Source organism: Dendrobates tinctorius, unplaced genomic scaffold (assembly GCF_039654945.1).
Source record: "Dendrobates tinctorius isolate UK_male_01 unplaced genomic scaffold, ASM3965494v1 ptg000060l, whole genome shotgun sequence".
NCBI classification, from domain to species: domain Eukaryota; kingdom Metazoa; phylum Chordata; class Amphibia; order Anura; family Dendrobatidae; genus Dendrobates; species Dendrobates tinctorius.
The window spans coordinates 75,048,596-75,069,211 of record NW_027361728.1 but is presented as its reverse complement, the minus strand read 5'-3'; the positions used below and the strand labels follow the sequence as shown (position 1 = coordinate 75,069,211).

Here is a 20,616-nt window from a genome sequence, read left to right as displayed (position 1 = left end):
TAAGTCGCCGACCTCGTGGCCGACCTCATCCTAGGGTCGGGTTTCGTTTCATGAAACCCGACTTTGCCAAAAGTCGGTGACTTTTGAAATTTTTCGACCCGTTTCGCTCAACTCTAACCAAGAGGAATGAGGGCCCTGCTCGCAAGCTTACAATCTATAAGGAAAAAAGGGAGACACGAAAGGTGGGTGGTAACAGTTGCCGTGATTGTAGGGACCAGCCTAAGTGTTTAACAGTACAGAGGCAGAGGGCTAATGGATGCATAAAGCATGTGGGAACATGATGCGGGGAACCTGGTTATGGTAAAAACTTTTAGCTGTGCCACATAGGGATAGATTAGGTTAATGTATTGAGGTGGTAGGCCAGTTAGAATAAATGAGTTTTCAGGGCACGCTTAAAATTGTGGGGATTGGGGACTAATCGTATTGACCTGGGAAGTGCATTCCAAAGAATTGGTGCAGCACGTGTATAGTCTTGTAGACGGGAGTGGGAGGTTCTGATTATTGAGGATGCTAACCTCAGGTCATCAGCAGAACGGAGGGCGCAGGTAGGATGGTATACTGAAACAAGGGAGGAGATGTAGGGTGGTGCTGAGCCATGAAGAGCTTTGTGGGTGAGGGTAATAAATTTGTACTGGATTCTGGAGTGGATGGGTGGCCAGTGTAATGACTGGCACAAGGTAGAGGCATCAGTGTAACGATTGGCGAGGAATATGATCCTGGCAGGAGCAGTCAAGACAGATTGGAGGGGGGAGAGTTTGGTAAGAGGGAGACCGATTAGAAGAGTCTTACAATAGTCGAGACGAGAATGAATAAGAGAAACAGTAAGAGTTTTTGTGGAGTCAAAAGTAAGAAAAGGGCGAATTCTAGAAATGTTTTTGAGGTGCAGATAACAGGAGCGAGCCAGTGATCGTATGTGGGGGACAAAGGAAAGCTCGGAGTCAAGTATGACCCCAAGACAGCGGGCATGTTGCTGGGGAGTAATAGTGGAACCACACACGGAAATGGCAATGTTGGGTATAGGTACATTAGTAGCGGGAGGAAACACAAGGAGTTCAGTCTTTGACAGGTTCAGTTTCAGATATAGTGAGGACATGATGTTAGACACAGCGTTTAGACAATCGCCGGTGTTTTCTAGAAAGGCTGGCATGATGTCAGGAGAAGAAGCATATAATTGGGTGTCGCCAGCATAGAGATGGTACAGTAAACCAAATCTACTGATTGTTTGACCAATAGGGGCAGTATACAAAGAGAAGAGGAGGGGGCCTAGGACTGATCCTTGAGGAACCCCCAACAGTAAGGGGAAGATGAGAGGAGGAGGAGCCAGCAAAAGATACAGTAAAGGAGCGGTCAGAGAGATAGGAAGAGAACCAGGAGAGAATGGTGTCCTTGAGGCCAATGGAATGGCGCATATTGAGGAGGAGCTGATGATCCACAGTGTCGAATGCTGCAGAGAGATCCAAGAGAATTAGCATGGAGTAATGACCATTTGATTTAGCTGTTAGTAGATTATTAGAGACTTTAGTGAGGGCAGTTTCAGTTGAGTGTAAAGAGCGGAAACCGAATTGGAGAGGGTCAAAAAGAGAGTTATCAAAGAGATAGCGGATAAGACGGGAGTGGACCATGCGTTCCAGGAGTTTAGAGATGAAGGGAAGATTAGAGACAGGTCTATAGTTAGCGGCACAGTTTTGGTCGAGGGATGGTTTTTTAAGTAGTGGATGTATGATGGCATGCTTAAATGAGGATGGAAAGATACCAGAAGAGAGAGAGGTTAAATATTTTAGTTAGGTGAGGGGTGACAGCAGGGGAAAGGGGCTGGAGTAGATGTGACGGAAATGGGTCACTGGTGCAAGTGGTTGGGCGAGAAGATGCAAGGAGCCTGCTTACTTCTTCTTCTGTGACTGGTTCAAAATCAGAGAGTGAGCTAGATGCAGTGGGGGAGGGAGGACAGTGTATGGTATGAGGTGATTGGGAGATAATTTCCTGTCGGATCTGGTCAATTTTTTCTTTTAAGTAATTGGCCAGATCGTCAGTTTGAAGCTCCGTGGTTGGGCCTGTACTCTTGGGTTGAGTAGAGAATGAAAAGTGTCAAAGAGACGTTTAGGGTTATTAGACAGTGAGGTGATGAGGGTGTTGAAATAGGTTTGTTTTGAGAGGTGAAGGGCAGTGTTGTATGTTCGAAGCATAAACTTATAATGGATGAAATCTTCGGGTAGGTTGGATTTTCTCCACAGACGTTCGGCGCACCTGGAGCACCGCTGCAGGAAATGTGTTTGCAGGGTGTGCCAGTGTTGACGCCATCTGTGTTGTGGTGTTCTATGTATAGGAGGTGCAAATTCATCTAGGGCACGTAGAAGTGTTTCATTGTAATGCTTCAATGCAGAATCAGGACATGAGAGGGAGGAGATAGGGGCCAATGAAGACTGCAAGTTCTTCATAAGTTTCTGGGTGTTAATGGCCTGTATGTTTCTATAAATATGGACAGAGGGGGTGACCTGAGCACCTGGCAGCTCTTGATAGAGAATGAAAGAAGGTTGTGGTCAGAGGGCAGGAGAGGAGAGTTTGCAAAATCATCCACTGCACAAAGCCGAGAGAAGACCAAGTCGAGGGAGTTTCCGTCTTCATGCGTTGGAGAATTAGTAAGCTGCAAAAGGCCAAACGAGGAGGTTACAGTTAAAAGGTAATGTTCGATACAGTATATGATGAGCTCCACATAATGCTACAGTATATGTTGGTCCCCATGGATGAAGTTCCACTGTCTTAAGGGCCCAAATAATGCTCCATATATAATGGGCCCCATTTCTAATGCTCCAGTGTATAATGGGCCCTTTAAATGCTGCTCCAGTGCCTGATGTCCACCTTTGGAATGCTCCAGTGTATGGTGGGCCCCATATATCATTCTCCAGAGTATAGTGCTCCCCAAAAATTGCTCCCAACCTTTAAAACAATTAAATAAGTCTCCTCGCTAGGGAATCCCTGTACTCTGGACTCCTCGTTGTCCCCATCTTCCAACTCTCTGCACTTGGACTGTTTAGGAATGAACAGGGGAAAAAAATTATTACAAACACACAATATAATAATATATAATATAGTAATAACACTAATATATAGAGGTATAAATAAATATCAAAAAGTGTGATTGAACCAATCTCCCAAGAAAAGGATGGCAGACCATCCGGTATAGATGAAAAAGATTTACTCAAAGGTGGATGGAAGATCCCACAGGAAAAAGATATGCAACATGAATGATGATGCAATAATAAAACAATAAAAATAATAATAAATGGCGAAGTCTTTGTAGAAATAAAAATGGCTTTATTAAAATATTGGCACAACAATTAAATGCATTAAAAATGTGTATATATATAATAATAATAAAAAAGAAGAAAATTAATAAAATATACAACCACATTAGCGATATATTTATGGATAATGGAACAACCATACCATAACAAAAAAGGCTTGATTAATAATACAGGTAAAAAAATACATAATTGTGGTAACACAGAAATTGTATAAACGATTAAACGTGCCAAGAAGTGCGAAAGTGCAACTGTGCAAATAATACAAGTCGCCCTAAGGCGTGTGCAATTAAGACAAAAAATATATATACCTGTAAGCCAATAACCGCTATGTGAGTGGTATAATAACGCGTCCCGACGCGCGTTTCGGAAATAAAATCTCCTTCGTCAGGGGGATAGATGCCCCAGCCAGCCAGCCAAAAAATAATCCGTATTTTTTGCACTGGTGTGCCACACGGCCAATCCCTGATTGTAGGCTGGCTGTTTCATTAGGTATTATTACACCTGTGCAGTTGCCATTTTACTTGGGTCCGCTGCACCGTTAGTGCATTTGTATTGAGGCCTGTTTATACAAGTAAGCATCTCTGCCTGTTTTGTTTTTTTTCTCAAATATTGGAGGACTCTTTCCTTTTTCTGTGGTTTTTAAGATCGGCAGAAGTAAGATGGCGGTCGGCGTGCACGCCCTTTTATAGCCCCTGTGACGCCACACAAAGCAAGCCAATCACTTGCATGCCCTTCTCAAAGATGGTGGTGACCGCTGCCCATGTCATCGCGTTGCCCACAGTGTGCGTCCTCCATCATTGACTGAAAAAGGGAGCTGGAAGCATCATTTGAAAAGCGACTTTGGCGCTCTGGTCGCCGACCTCATGGCCGACCTCACGCTATGGTCGGGTTTCGTTTCATGAAACCCGACTTTAGCGAAAGTCGACGACTTATGAATTTGACCGACCCGTTTCGCTCAACTCTAGTATTAACTATTAAAATACACTAACGCCTAAGGGTGTTAGTAAGAGGAAGGTACTAGAAGCTGCTTGGCATATCCACGGGTTCTGCCATGCTAATAGATTAGAAGGAAGTAGAAAGCTGCTACAAAAAAAGGAAGCACACACAAATAAGTTGGTGGATATGGCACGTCTATGTATGGTTAAGTTAGTGCACTTGAACAGTGAAGAAGTACTTGCTGCAGAGTTGACCAATAATATATAGAGAATTCATGAATGGTAGCTAGTGTAAGCATACAGTTAGTTGAGCTGGTTGATTAATATCCCCCAACAGATTTGGGGTGCCAACTCCATTGTGTGGGCTCTGGTGTGCACAGTTTTTGTTGCTGTTTAATTCTTTAGTTACTGCATTGAACTTGCATGTCAATTGTGTTCAACCCATCTCATCAGCAGACGCTTCTATTTAAGTAATATACCAAAATTAGTCCATAAATACTATAATGTATTGGCACTTCTCCAGAATAATAAACACCCAATATTCGAACTTATATAAATAATTAGCCGAAAAAAAAATGAAGAGATCCAATAAACAATAAAAATCCTTTTTTATTGATAAATATTAAAAATTAAAAAAAAAAAATTAATAAACAAAAAATGCCCATAAAGAGGCACACAAGCAACACACTATAGCCAATGTAACTTAATGGTACCAAAAATATAAAATCTAATGTGACATACTTATAATGTAACACATTTGTGCAATAATTAACAAATACATATTCAAAACGCCAATTGCAGTGGAAAGAATACATCTTCCTTCCGGGGGCTCGGTGCGAAATGCTTGTTGGGGTGAGGAGGCCGCGCCGCCTTAGTCACTTATACTATACGCTTCAGGTACAGTGACCATTTATGTGCGCTTTATCTCCCGTTTTCATTGGCAGCTTTTTTTCAGTGTAGCTTTAGATTTTGATTATCACAGGTACTTAGACATGTTATTTGTCATGTTGCTGCTGTGATTATACATTAATGTAATCTTTCCACTGAAATTGGCATTTTGAATATGTATTTGTTAATTATTGCACAAATGTGTTACATTATAAGTATGTCACATTAGATTTTATATTTTTTGGTACCTTTATGTTACATTGGCTATAGTGTGTTGCTTGCGTGCCTCTTTCTGGGCATTTTTTGTTCGTTTTTTAAATTTTTTTTTAAATATTTATCAATAAAAAAGGATTTTTATTGTTTATTAGACCGCCTCTATTTAATTGTTAACTTCCATGGTCGGACAGGACATCTCTGTAAGATTGTTACATTTCCAACTTTGTTACATTTTTGGATCACTTTTGCTACAATATTTTGATTAACAAGTAAAACTTTGCTGATCTTTTAGTAGTCATCACCGTTCTTGTGTAAAGAATTTTTTTTTCTCAAGTCTCATGACATTTCTTTGAAATGTGGGGCCATTGCTGACAGCATGATATGGGAAGGGGTTTTCTTTGTTAAGGAACGTTGTTGTGAGTTCATTTTTCCCTTCACCAATGAGGTCTGATGAACTCCCTCCTCTGGTGAAGGAAGGTAGTGAGACTGATTACCAAACACCTGGGCAGCTAGATGATAACTGGGTGGCTGGAATTGAGGACTGGATATAAGGCTGCCGACGCCCTTCTTCCTGGCTGGTGATTTTCCTGCTGGATTCTTGGAGACCAGTCTGATTCCTGCGTCTCAAAGCTAAGTTTTTCTGCTCTGCTTTGTACTCTTCAGTTTTGTTTTTGTTTTGCCTTGTTTTTTGGGAGTTCTGCCATCCCCGGCCGGGGGTGAGCTGAATTCCATGTTTGTCTCTGATCTGTTGATCTTTTGCTCTGTCTCCAGAATATACCTGAGTGCTGATATAGTCTTTTGAAGCCTAGCGACTTCAGGGCCTGTTTTTCCTATCAGTCGGTTGGCTCATTTTGATAGGGTTTTTGCGGATGGCAGACAGCAGCTTTCCTATCCTGTCCTATGTAGTTAGCTTGGGCCCCATCATTTGCTCAACCTATCTTTCTATCTGTGTTAGTGTTTTCATCTTGCTTCACCGTCATTATATGTTGGGGGCTGCCTATTGCTTTGGGGTCTGCTCTGGGGCAGTTTAGTTTTTCCCCCTTTCTGTCTTTAGGCTATGTAGCTCTCCGGCTGTGATTGAGGGGTCTAGGGCACCGTAGGAACCCCCCACGGCTACTGCTAGTTGTTGTGGATAGGTTCAGGGGTCTGCAATCCGATAGCTGCCAACCTCTCTGGTTTTTCTGGACTTAGCTGGTATTTTGTTTTTTCCTCCTTCGGTGACTCATCATAACAGAACGTTCTTTAACAGTCACCTGTCTGCTGGACACCTGTTTGTTGAATAGAAAGACTAGCTGTAGTTGAATTCATTTTAAAATTCAAATTTTGTTGTCTAAACTTTAGCTTTGTTTTTAACACATTCAATTGGGCTTTCCCAATTTTGTAACTTTATTCTGAATTAATTTGTAACGAAAATGTCTTTTTTTTCTTGTTTACAATTAATGGCCCACATGTGTTTGAGTATTTTGTAGTACAGTATCTGATGAAAAATGTTGATTCTGAAAGGAATGTAAATGTTTTCTGACAAATTGGTTGGGGTGTACTCATTTATACTGAGAGCATAGTATGCAATTATAAGAAATCTAACAATCCAGGTTTCATTGGCTGTAAAATGCTACATTGTATTATGCTCAATGATATGTACTTGGAAATAAAAAATTATGTTTTGTATATCTGTAAGACCAGAACATTTCAGCTCTATCTTAGACCTCTGTTATGAACGTGTTCACACTCACACCAAGGAAACGCCGCACCTAAACCAAACTGGTTCCTGTACAGACTACAAAGGCCCTAGCCTCACAACTAAAAAACCACCACCTTGGATCTGGCTCAATGAAAGACTGTGAAGAGGTCTCTTGTACCTCTTGTTGAACCAAGGGAGGCCGCAACACACTACCAACAAGGGAAAAGAAAGTGTGAGGACAGATATGAGAACCTATGGTGAAAAATTAACACACATTTAAATAAGGAGAAAGAGTAAAGGTTAAAGAATGCAAAAAATAAAAGGAACAAGTAAGACTTTCCAAGAACATAACAGTGATAAAGGGAAAAGGTGCTGGGAGGGAAAGCAAATTAACTTACTGCCCGAACTCAATTGGAGCTTACCCAGCAAGGTAAACCCTTAAGTTAAAGAGCTGGAACTCCTAAATGTATATCCACCAGGAAATATAGCCAGCAAGGAAGCGCAGTGAAGGGATACTAGATAAAGTCCCACCCAGAATGTGATAGGGCAAACCAAAATGGGAAAATGGAAACACCTGGAAAGGAGAAAACTAAGAATGGAGAATAAGGACAAAAGAACATTCAGTATCTGGACAGAGAAGGAACAGAAGAATAGCTCAACAAGCAGAATACCTGACCATGAAGCAACAGGTCAACCGATAAAATCCCCAAACTGAGCCCTGACACCCTCCTTCACAAGTTCATATCACATAAAATCTGTACTGGAAATAAAGAGTACCGGTGTCATCAGTGTTTTGGATCAGTGTGTCATCAGTGTGCCATTCGTGTTTTTTCGGTATGGATAAAGTAAGAATAAATTACAAAGCTTCTCTTATACTTTGCAATGTTAAACATGGACATCACACGGATGAGACACGGATGCCATCTATGTGCTGTACATGTTTTTCATGGATCTATAGACTTATATTGGCCCTCGGCATCTGTGCTGCCAGAAAAAAATGTACATGTCTCCTTGTGTTTCGCATGGACGCTTGGTCCATGTGAAAACATGGACATGTGCATGGCAGCATAGGTTATAACAGGTACTGTATGTGTGGTATCCATGAAAACAATGGTTACCACACGTACCAGAAAATTGTACATGTGAAAGAGGCAGCCTCTTTACAAGTGGGAAAACTTACAATCTTATAGTTGCAAGAAATCATTGCTTTAGATTCACTAGAACATTATAGCATAACCTGTATTAATATTTTGTGGATTGAAGGGGACGTGGACTCAGGTTCCTGAGGTTTGCACCTTTCTGCTATAAATGCATGGTGCTGCTTTCTTTGGATTTCCTTTGTTGGCCTTTTCATATATATATGCTTATTGACAGTCTGTCTGAGAGATGAAAACTCAGTATACAGAAGGACGTGATATGAAGAGTCAACATCATAACTAAGCTATAACTATGCGATAACTATATCCAGTATGTCCTATGTCAGTAAAAGTTTAAAAAAATTCCAAACATATTTTGGGCCAGCAGAGAGACCACATTAACAGTGTTAGTAGAGTACCCTCATAAGCCTCGTCAGCACGGTACCCCCTAAGTGCAAGAGAGGTACCATCAATTAAAAATATTTTGTCAATATAGGTGTCCACTCATAATCAGTGACATCATAATTTTCCCTGATTAACAATTGCGGCATAATGGATATTCTGCCACCATAATATTTGGCGACACAGTGCTCTCTCATAAACAGTGGCGGCATGATACCCCATCATAAAAAGTAGTTGCATAGTGTGCGATCATAAACATTGGCAGCATATAAATAATTTAAAAAAATTGCAGCAAAGTAAATCACATAAACATAGTTTTATTTATTATAATCTAGCCTTCATGCAATGTGGATTTACTTTATTTCATAAGAGTAAGAGATGGAGCTTCAGGTGTTCCGATGCAGAAATCCAAATCCTCTGCTTTTCTTTATGTGCCATAGATGTAAATTACTATCTGGCTTTCTTATTTTACATTACTCGAATTGTTTGGGGTCCACTTTTCTAAAAGTGCAAAACCCCTTTAAGCTAAGATAGTTGCAATAAGCAATACTTGTCTATTTTTTACAGAATTGCGCTAAAATATTTGCAAAAGAGTTTCAGGAAAGTTTTAGAGACCGATAAGAATAAGGTTCTGGATAATAGGCATATTTTAGCATTGGATTTGCCTCAATATTATATGGTCGATATATCTAACCTTAACAGTCAGCTGTCACCATTCACTACAGGATGAACTAACTGCAGTGAATGTAAAACAAGGATTCAATAACCAGCCAGCATTTTCTGGGGATGAGTATGGATCGGTCAAAAACATTGTCATTAACCCATCTAAGGTAATATATTTTTTTTTAGTTTTTATTACTTGTGTTACCGTTGGAAACATTTGTACAGGCAGTCCTCACCACCCAGCACAATAGCACGTCTCCACCCTTATTAGTGACTGTGTATAGCTATGAATCCCGCAATAATTGTGTGCAGTCTATCATAAAGTAGATCATTGTGCTTCAGATTTCTCCATGTAGCTAGTACCTGTCTTCAAGCCACAAAAATCCTATAAAACTGATCAGATATTAATGGCCTTTCTTAAGGACAGCCCATCAATAAAAAAGTAGTAGGGACCAAGTACTTTCAGCAAGCCCTGAGGAAGGGGATATTACAAGTATGTAGGAATAGTATCAAGATGGACGAACATTTACAAAGTAAATTAATATTTATTTTTGAGAAAACGTCTTTTAATGCAGTGTGAAGCTTATGCTGAACTTGGGGAAAAAAGAAACAAGAAACAAAGAAAACGTGTTTTTATATACTGTAAGACACAAAACCTACAATATCTAGGGAAGAGATAAGTGGAAATGGCCTTTATAAAAGTAATACAAGTCAATAAAGTATTAATTCATTAGTTAGAGGGGTTGTTCAATTAGTCATACTCACCTTTCAGCGACACTGCGAATGCATTGCTAAACATGGCTAAAGAAGTTAATGTGCTGTTTGACAGCACTTTAAAGTAACATTCCATAATGGTGCCCCTGGGGGCTGATGCATGACTTGTGAGGGATTCCTTGAGTCATGCACTCAGGCTCTGCACTAGGCAGAAGACAATACAGTATGTCACTTATTCCTTGGATGTTCATCTAATTATTACAACCTCGTGCAATTTTTGCCACTATGGAACTTTTTTTCTCCTATATAGTTGATGTCTTTTCTCTTGTTTTAGATTGGAGCATATTTCAGTAGTATTCTTGCTGAAAAGTTGAAACTAAACACCTTTCAAGATTCAAGAAAAAGCCACAAATTAATGCCAAAGACAACTACTGGCTGGTGCCGGCTCGTTCTCAGGGTGCTATTCACAGCTTGTTTTCGGATCTGGCTTGTAGCAAACACCTGACTGTTTTAGCTAAAAAGGTACGATGTATATTTGGATTGGCATTATAGTTTTGATCCACCCAGTGGTTGCTACATGTCTTGATTGGGCCCAAATGTATCTCAGCTTCTGACATAAATCTCTCTGTAGATCAAAAAGGTTCCATAATAGGGTCATGTGCACATGGAATGAGCGAATTTAAAATTAAAGTTTAGTATTTTTCTTTATTTCATTTTCATTTTCTCAAAATTTCTTTCATGTCAAAAACTGTCCTCGGCACTCCATCGTAGTCAGCTCTTTATCCACTTGCCATTATGGCTAAGACCCGTCTTGCTACTTTTTAAAAAGGCATCAGAGATTGTGTACAAATGTCAAAAGTCACAACATTTTTGAAGAACTGAGATGCCCAAAAATGTTGTGGCATTTCCGTCTTTCAGTAAAAAAAAAATTATGTAGATTTTAGCTTGTGTATATCTTAGAATACGTTTTTATTTTTTCTACAGTTTTATTATATCGAAACAATATGGTGCAGGTTTGCAAGAGAATCTGCAGTAGAAATCTAAGGCTGACTCTTGAATTTCTGCCATGGAATTGCAGTTTGACATGCTGTATTTCCGCACATTCGGTAGGGTTAATCAGTTGATGTGGCTGTCAGTTTTTTTTTTTGTTGATAGTTTCTTTTTGAAATCAATGGGGGATTGTGGTTAGATTACACTCAGATTTTGAGTCGATATCCCATTAGCATACACTTATACCTTGCGGTTCATTGGGGCTAAGTTAGAAACAAGCATCTCTATTGCATTTTCTTAACATTGCAGGTACCTATACTTAGTAAGAAAGAAGATATATTTGGCTACCTAGCCAAATATTCAGTGCCTTTTTTACAAGCTGCTTGGCTGGTGAAGATGACCTGTGCATACCATGCTGCTATTTCAGAAGCTAAAATAAAGAAACGTCAATCAACTGATCCAATCATAGGTATCCTAATAATTCATATTGTGAATTATTATTTCAATTCTTTTTTTTACTCTAAAATTCTCATATTTTTATTAAACGCCTTGTAAAGTGGCTGCCGGACACATAGTGGATGGGAGATGTGTATCGCAGAGGTGCATGTCCTCTGTGACATAAACCTGGAGTAATGCTCTAGCACACGTAGTAATAAGAGAGACTAATTGGCCATCTTAGGTCCAGCTCTAATTGTGAGCAACTGAAGAGTTAGGGTGGGTAAGCTGCTCACCACATCACCACCCCTGGGTGTGGATCACATTGTAAAATGGGACCTGTTTATCTGACACTGCTTGCTCTGTGTGGAGGTGTGTAGACCTCTTGGGTTGGGTGGCTTTGCAAAAGGACTTAAGCCCCTTTCTCACATAGCGAGATTGCTAGCGAGATCGCTGAAGCGCCACCAATTTTGTGACGCAACAGCGATCTCTCCAGCTATCTTGCTACATGTGACACGCAGCAGTGACTGGCTCCCCGCTGGATATCGCTGATCCTGCTGGAATGTCCTGGGCCATTTTTTCGCCGTCGGCGTCCCGCTGGCCAGCGTGCATCGCTGTGTTTGACGCCGACGAGCGACCTTCATTGGCAACACAGAACTCAGGGATGCAGGCGGGAATCGTTTGAAAAGCTGCTGTGTGACAAGGTACCAATGACCGGCGAGGTCGTTACAAGGATTGCCGGATCGTTGCTGCATCACTGAAGGTATCTGCCTGTTTGGCAGCTTACTAGCGACCATTTAGCGACGCACCAGTGATCCCTACCAGGTCGTATCTTTGTCGGGATCGCTGGTGTGTCGCTTAGTGAAACAAGACCTTAAGAAGCTGGAATCTAAGCCAAGTGGGCAAACCCACACTATTGTATGAACTGTTTACTTTGTTTTACTTTATGCTAGACAAGGGCTTAATTTAAGTTTTCCTGCAATGTGGTTTATGAGGACTGAAATAAGGCAGCCGGACTTTAAATAGAAACTATTCCTGTGATACCTCATATCGCTTCCAAGTGAGTAGCCTTGTTACACATTTAATACTCCCCTCCAGGATGGATAAATCAGTCGTGGAGCGAGTCAAGATGTGTGGAGTTGGCTCAGGAGCTGAGCATACTGCAGATGCTGGCTAAATTAAAAGGCCTGAATTTGTGTCTAATATTTGTCATCAGCATTTAAATGGTACGTGTGTCGATAACACACGCTGAGCTTCAAAAGAAACATAGCTTTCCGCTATATACTGCAATACCATGATATTGCAGAATATAATACATGCGATCAGACAATCGCAGATCAAAGTCTCTGAGGCAATTATAAAATAAGAATAAAAGATAAAATAAACCTTTAAACAATATTAAAAATACAGTAATTTGAATAAATCCCCTTATTTGACATTAAAAATAAAGAAATGTAAAAAATAAATATAAAAAATTAAACATGTCGGGTATTGCCTCGTCTGTAAAAGTCTGGTCTATATCAAAATATAAAATTAATTAACCCGACAAGCAAATGGCATAAGGAGAAGAAAAAAAAATCAAAATGACAGAATCACATTTTTTCAAGTATCAGAATTCCATAAATAAATAGAATAAGAAGCAAAACTTTGTATCTATCTTTGTAAAGTTCACACCAAAAATGAATCTTCATCAACATGAAAATTTAAAAATTTCATGACTAAGAAAAATAACAGCCACAACGAATTGAACTACCCAAACAAAGGCGTATATGTGCCATAAAAATGAATAAATCTTTATTGAACACAATAAAAACATTAAGCTAAAAGATTCAAAGGGGAATTTCCAACAAAGACAAGAGTGGTAATCAATCCATTATACAGATAAATTAATAATGCACAGATGCACGGTTAATCATATCACAAAAAAAAAACATATAACATTGCGTAAACCATCTGTGTGTAAACATGATCAAATTCAGTACAGGTGCCGTGGTTCCATCTAGTGGTTATGTGCAAAAATGCAATAGAGGTAGATCTATACAGCAGATAACTGCTTTCCCAATAAGTAAATACAAATTAAAAAGCGATGCAGGGTGCCAAACTTGCTGATAAATATAAATTTATAACCATATACTGTATAAACATCCTGCTCAAAACTAGAAATCAGTACATAGATTGAGATAACATATTTACCACTATGCCTCTCATGCGCATTTCGCTGTGTCAGCTTCCTCAGAGAGGGTAAGAGGGTCAGCGAAACACGCATAAGAGGTATAGTGGTAAATATGTTATCTCAATCTATGTACTGATTTCTAGTATACCCTCTCTGAGGAAGCTGACGCAGCGAAATGCGTGTAAGAGGGATAGTGGTAAATATGTTCTCATTCTATGTACTGATTTCTAGTATACCCTCTCTGAGGAAGCTGACGCAGCGAAATGTGTGTAAGAGGGATAATGGTAAATATGTTCTCATTCTATGTACTGATTTCTAGTATACCCTCTCTGAGGAAGCTGACTCTGCGAAATGCATGTAAGAGGGATAATGGTAAATATGTTCTCATTCTATGTACTGATTTCTAGTATACCCTCTCTGAGGAAGCTGACTCTGCGAAATGCATGTAAGAGGGATAATGGTAAATATGTTCTCATTCTATGTACTGATTTCTAGTATACCCTCTCTGAGGAAGCTGACGCAGCGAAATGTGTGTAAGAGGGATAGTGGTAAATATGTTCTCATTCTATGTACTGATTTCTAGTATACCCTCTCTGAGGAAGCTGACGCAGCGAAATGTGTGTAAGAGGTATAGTGGTAAATATGTTATCTCAATCTATGTACTGATTTCTAGTATACCCTCTCTGAGGAAGCTGACGCAGCGAAATGCGTGTAAGAGGGATAGTGGTAAATATGTTCTCATTCTATGTACTGATTTCTAGTATACCCTCTCTGAGGAAGCTGACGCAGCAAAATGTGTGTAAGAGGGATAGTGGTAAATATGTTCTCATTCTATGTACTGATTTCTAGTATACCCTCTCTGAGGAAGCTGACGCTGCGAAATGCATGTAAGAGGGATAATGGTAAATATGTTCTCATTCTATGTACTGATTTCTAGTATACCCTCTCTGAGGAAGCTGACTCTGCGAAATGCATGTAAGAGGGATAATGGTAAATATGTTCTCATTCTATGTACTGATTTCTAGTATACCCTCTCTGAGGAAGCTGACTCTGCGAAATGCATGTAAGAGGGATAATGGTAAATATGTTCTCATTCTATGTACTGATTTCTAGTATACCCTCTCTGAGGAAGCTGACGCAGCGAAATGTGTGTAAGAGGGATAGTGGTAAATATGTTCTCATTCTATGTACTGATTTCTAGTATACCCTCTCTGAGGAAGCTGACGCAGCGAAATGTGTGTAAGAGGGATAGTGGTAAATATGTTCTCATTCTATGTTCTGATTTCTAGTATACCCTCTCTGAGGAAGCTGACGCAGGGAAATGCGTGTAAGAGGGATAGTGGTAAATATGTTCTCATTCTATGTTCTGATTTCTAGTATACCCTCTCTGAGGAAGCCGACGCAGCGAAATGCGTGTAAGAGGGATAGTGGTAAATATGTTCTCATTCTATGTACTGATTTCTAGTATACCCTCTCTGAGGAAGCTGACGCAGCGAAATGCGTGTAAGAGGGATAGTGGTAAATATGTTCTCATTCTATGTACTGATTTCTAGTATACCCTCTCTGAGGAAGCTGACGCAGCGAAATGCGTGTAAGAGGGATAGTGGTAAATATGTTCTCATTCTATGTACTGATTTCTAGTATACCCTCTCTGAGGAAGCTGACGCTGCGAAATGCGTGTAAGAGGGATAGTGGTAAATATGTTCTCATTCTATGTACTGATTTCTAGTATACCCTCTCTGAGGAAGCTGACGCTGCGAAATGCGTGTAAGAGGGATAGTGGTAAATATGTTCTCATTCTATGTACTGATTTCTAGTATACCCTCTCTGAGGAAGCCAACGCAGCGAAATGCGTGTAAGAGGGATAGTGGTAAATATGTTCTCATTCTATGTTCTGATTTCTAGTATACCCTCTCTGAGGAAGCTGACGCAGCGAAATGCGTGTAAGAGGGATAGTGGTAAATATGTTCTCATTCTATGTACTGATTTCTAGTATACCCTCTCTGAGGAAGCTGATGCTGCGAAATGCGTGTAAGAGGGATAGTGGTAAATATGTTATCTCATTCTATGTACTGATTTCTAGTATACCCTCTCTGAGGAAGCTGACGCTGCGAAATGCGTGTAAGAGGGATAGTGGTAAATATGTTCTCATTCTATGTACTGATTTCTAGTATACCCTCTCTGAGGAAGCTGACGCTGCGAAATGCATGTAAGAGGGATAGTGGTAAATATGTTCTCATTCTATGTACTGATTTCTAGTATACCCTCTCTGAGGAAGCCGACGCAGCGAAATGCGTGTAAGAGGGATAGTGGTAAATATGTTATCTCAATCTATGTACTGATTTCTAGTATACCCTCTCTGAGGAAGCTGACGCAGCGAAATGCGTGTAAGAGGGATAGTAGTAAATATGTTATCTCATTCTATGTACTGATTTCTAGTATACCATCTCTGAGGAAGCTGACGCAGCGAAATGCGTGTAAGAGGGATAGTGGTAAATATGTTCTCATTCTATGTACTGATTTCTAGTATACCCTCTCTGAGGAAGCTGACGCTGCGAAATGCATGTAAGAGGGATAGTGGTAAATATGTTATCTCATTCTATGTACTGATTTCTAGTATACCATCTCTGAGGAAGCTGACGCAGCGAAATGCATGTAAGAGGGATAGTGGTAAATATGTTCTCATTCTATGTACTGATTTCTAGTATACCCTCTCTGAGGAAGCTGATGCTGCGAAATGCATGTAAGAGGGATAGTGGTAAATATGTTCTCATTCTATGTACTGATTTCTAGTATATCCTCTCTGAGGAAGCTGACGCTGCGAAATGCGTGTAAGAGGGATAGTGGTAAATATGTTCTCATTCTATGTACTGATTTCTAGTATACCCTCTCTGAGGAAGCTGACGCTGCGAAATGCATGTAAGAGAGATAGTGGTAAATATGTTATCTCAAGCTATGTTCTGATTTCTAGTATACCCTCTCTGAGGAAGTTGACGCTGCAAAACGCGTGTAAGAGGGATAGTGGTAAATATGTTCTCATTCTATGTACTGATTTCTAGTATACCATCTCTGAGGAAGCTGACGCTGCGAAATGCGTGTAAGAGGGATAGTGGTAAATATGTTCTCATTCTATGTACTGATTTCTAGTATACCCTCTCTGAGGAAGCTGACGCTGCGAAATGCATGTAAGAGAGATAGTGGTAAATATGTTATCTCAAGCTATGTTCTGATTTCTAGTATACCCTCTCTGAGGAAGTTGACGCTGCAAAACGCGTGTAAGAGGGATAGTGGTAAATATGTTATCTCAAGCTATGTTCTGATTTCTAGTATACCCTCTCTGAGGAAGCTGACGCTGCGAAATGCATGTAAGAGGGATAGTGGTAAAAATGTTATCTCATTCTATGTACTGATTTCTAGTATACCCTCTCTGAGGAAGCTGACGCTGCGAAATGCATGTAAGAGGGATAGTGGTAAATATGTTATCTCAATCTATGTACTGATTTATAGTTTTGTGCAGGAGGTTCTAACTCTTAATTTCTGACCACTCTAACATGAACAATATATTCTGATTTAGTTGTGCATTTGCTCTGTGTCCTCATATACTACAAGTGCTACTTGGACCAGTGTGCACGTTAACTGACTTTTTCTAACTTGTTGTAAATACTTATGTCCCCCCAAAAAATTGAGAAAAGAATTCAAGGAGTGATACCTTTATTGGCTAACCAGAGAAATTATATTTGCAAGCAAGCTTTCAAGGCTCAGAAGGGGCCTTCTGAGCCTTGAAAGATTGCAAATATAATTTCTCTGGTTAGCTAATAAAGGTATCACTCCTTGATTACTTTTCTCAATTTTTTGGGGGGACATAAGTATTTACATCTATTTTTCTGGCTAACACGGTACCACAATATTATTTTGTATTGTACATCTCTATCTTGTTGTAAGCTTTTTTGCCATATTTTATACATATAATAGTTATATTTATCAGCGAGTTTGGCACACTGCATTGCTTTTTCATTTGTATTTACTTATTGGGAAAACAGTTCTCTACATATCTGCTTTTTTGCACATAGCCACTAAATGGATCCACGGCACCTGTACTGAATTTGATCATGTTTACACACAGATGGTTTATGCAATGTTTTATGTTTTTTTGTGATATGATTAACTCTGAATCTGTGCATTATTTATTTATTTTGTGTAATGGATTGATTACCACTCTTATCTTTGTTGGAAATTCCTCTTTGAATCTTTTAGCTTAATGTTTTATTGTGTTCAATAAAGATTTATTCATTTTTTTGGTACATATACTCCTTTGTTTGGGTAGTTCAATTTGTGGTGGCTGTCTCTAATTTTATAGAAACTCCCATGTAACTATCACCCCACTTTGTGGAACCTAAGAAAAATAACAACAGAATTTTTTTTTCCAACTTTCTAATTTTTTTTACAACTTAAAAAAAAAATTAAGGTTGATACCGTCCTCTTTGTACTAACCTGGGGAATGAGCGCCGAAAAATAATATCTAAAAATCAATGGTGGAATTGCACTGTTTTCTTAAATTGTTTTCTTAATTTCATTCCACTTGGAATTTTTTTTTCCTGTTTTTCAGTTCATTGTATGATAAAATTAATTATGTCATTCAAAATTACAATTGCAAAAATGAAAAAAATCGCCCAAGGTTTAAAGAGGTGGTCTGGAGGCGAAAGTAAATATTATCTAAGTCCCTATCTGTTTGATGCTATAATCCAAGCTATTTTGTAATGTACTTGCTTTAAAAATTCCCTACCATTCCCTAACTACACTATCTGTATATTTTTTTTCATTACTTCTTGTCTGATGACGATTTATTTGAGAGCCCCCAGTGCACCCTGGGATACTCAAACAAAGCATCATCAGAGCAGGGGGAAGAGGCTAAAGTCACTACCGCAGCCTCTACCCCCTCCCTGAAACAAAGCATCATCAGAGCAGGGGACAGAGGCTGTAGTCACTACCACAGCCTCTACCCCCTCCCTGAAATATAGCACCATCAGAGCAGGGGCGAAGAGGCTGTAGTCACTACCGCAGCCTCTACCCCCTCCCTGAAACAAAGCATCATCAGAGCAGGGGACAGAAGCTATAATCACTACCACAGCCTCTACCCCCTCCCTGAAACAAAGCATCATCAGAGCAGGGGCAGAGGCTGCAGGCACTACTCCTTGAAACAAAGCGTCATCAGTGATACTTGATTCAGGGTGGTGCTGCTGGCTACTGTGCCCTGTCCCTGCGCTGTGCACTGTGTGATGATCACAGTGACAGCCTCCACTCGTTGCCGTCACAGCAGTGTCACAATACCCGGTGTGCAGGAGATCAGTGCCAGTCCCACAGGTGACATCTCTCACTGGTCTTTGCATGGTATTGTAACACCGCTCTATTGCCGGCTAAATACTGCAGGTCTAAGCTGACGACAGGGCAAAAGCTGTGACTGTGCACACTGCACAGTGTAGGGACACAACAGGGACTGGCCCTGCCACTAAAATGCACATCACTGATGACGCTTCATTTCAGGGACGGGGAAGGGGCTGCGGCAGTGACTGCAGCCTCTGCCCCCTGATTTGATGATGCTTTGTTTGAGTATCCCAGATGGCACTGTGAGTTCTCAAACAAATAGCTATCAGACAGGAAGTAAAACAAAAAATAGACAAGCAGTTAGTGTAGTTCGGGAACAGTATGAAGTTTTTAAAGCAAATACAGTATATTAGGAAATAGCTTAGATTATGGCAGCAAATAGATAGGAGTTTAGATAAAATTTACTTTTGCCTTCAGACGATCTCTTTAAGTGATTACAGGCAACCGGTCATCTGATTCATCCTGCCTGTACTGCATGCTAAATAAATCAGAAACTGGCTGCTTTATCACAGCGTGCATGTTATAGATGTTATACATGTAATTCACCTGTGTTTCAAGGAATATATACATTGAAAAACAGGCTAAGGGCTATGCATGTTGGGTGACTAGTGTCCCTGACTCATCTTTAAGGGAGTGAAGCAGCGAAGGAGCCGAGGGGGAGTTGCCTTCCTAGCTCTGTGCCTGGAACCATCGAGCAGGGCATTAGGTTCCCCGGGGGATGCTTTAGGGGACTGCGCGAGTACCAGGAACAGGAAGAGGGCAGGACGGAGAGCGGGAGAATTGGGCGTGCTTTCAGCAGAGCAGCGCAGGGACGGGAGCAGAGAGGACACTGACAGAGGAGAGGACAGGAGACAGGTGCAGCGACTGAACACTGAGGGACTGCAGACACAGGCGGTGAGCACTGAGTGCGAGAAGCCTGTCACTGCACCTCTTGGAGGGCTGGTCGCTCCCCTCCTGTTAGAGACGTTATCACACCGACAGACTGCGCGCCTTGGCTAGACGCTACCCTGCAGTGAGGCCCTGCTTTACCCTGAGACGCTTCCCTGTGACCGGGGAACATATGGTAACGTGACACTGACCTGCCAAGAGAGACTGTCCCAGGCAGAGCCCCTGACCCTGGTGAGGGAACGCTGCTGCCGCAGCAGAGGGAAGAACCTTGCATACAGGAGGATTCTGCCATCCGCATACCCCTTGAGCTCTCATGTTAACCCCCATACGCCAGTTGGACTATACCTAGGACCCCAGAGACAGACGACATCAAGCACCCTTGGTGCCTGGGTGCCTACGTGGGAGAAGAGTGATCTCTACAAGCAAGATCTCCAGGAACTTATAAGTTTCTTCCCCATAAGAGAATAACTGTCTGTTATTTTGCACTTCTGTTATTTCTTCAGTCTCTGATATTACCTGTTACAGCATTTTCTCTGTTATATTATATGTTCACCAGATATTCTCCCTGTAAATAAACCTCCACTTTTACTGTTGGTCTGCCTGCTCCGTGGTGAGATATATACCTCCTGCACGTTATTACATTTGGCATAGTCAGCAGGATGTCACACGAAGACACGGACAGAGCAGACCAAGCAGTCAAGGAAGGCCCCAAGACTAGCATCTCCTTGGGGGCCATGTTGAATAACCTGCCAAGGTTTACGGGGAATAATGTGATGTTATGGAACTGGACAGAGAATTCAGGGGTTACTGC

General features: G+C 40.6%; 1 protein-coding gene across 1 annotated transcript in view; it reads left to right on the top strand.

Moving 5' to 3' along the window:
- MED12L (mediator complex subunit 12L) overlaps nt 1-20,616 on the top strand; it is a 1,194,146-nt gene that overhangs the window by 14,745 nt on the left and 1,158,785 nt on the right. Inside the window, 4 exon segments of the mRNA XM_073579151.1 lie at nt 9,286-9,390; nt 10,272-10,329; nt 10,332-10,459; nt 11,237-11,396. Of these exon segments, the coding sequence (XP_073435252.1) occupies nt 9,286-9,390; nt 10,272-10,329; nt 10,332-10,459; nt 11,237-11,396 (451 nt within the window).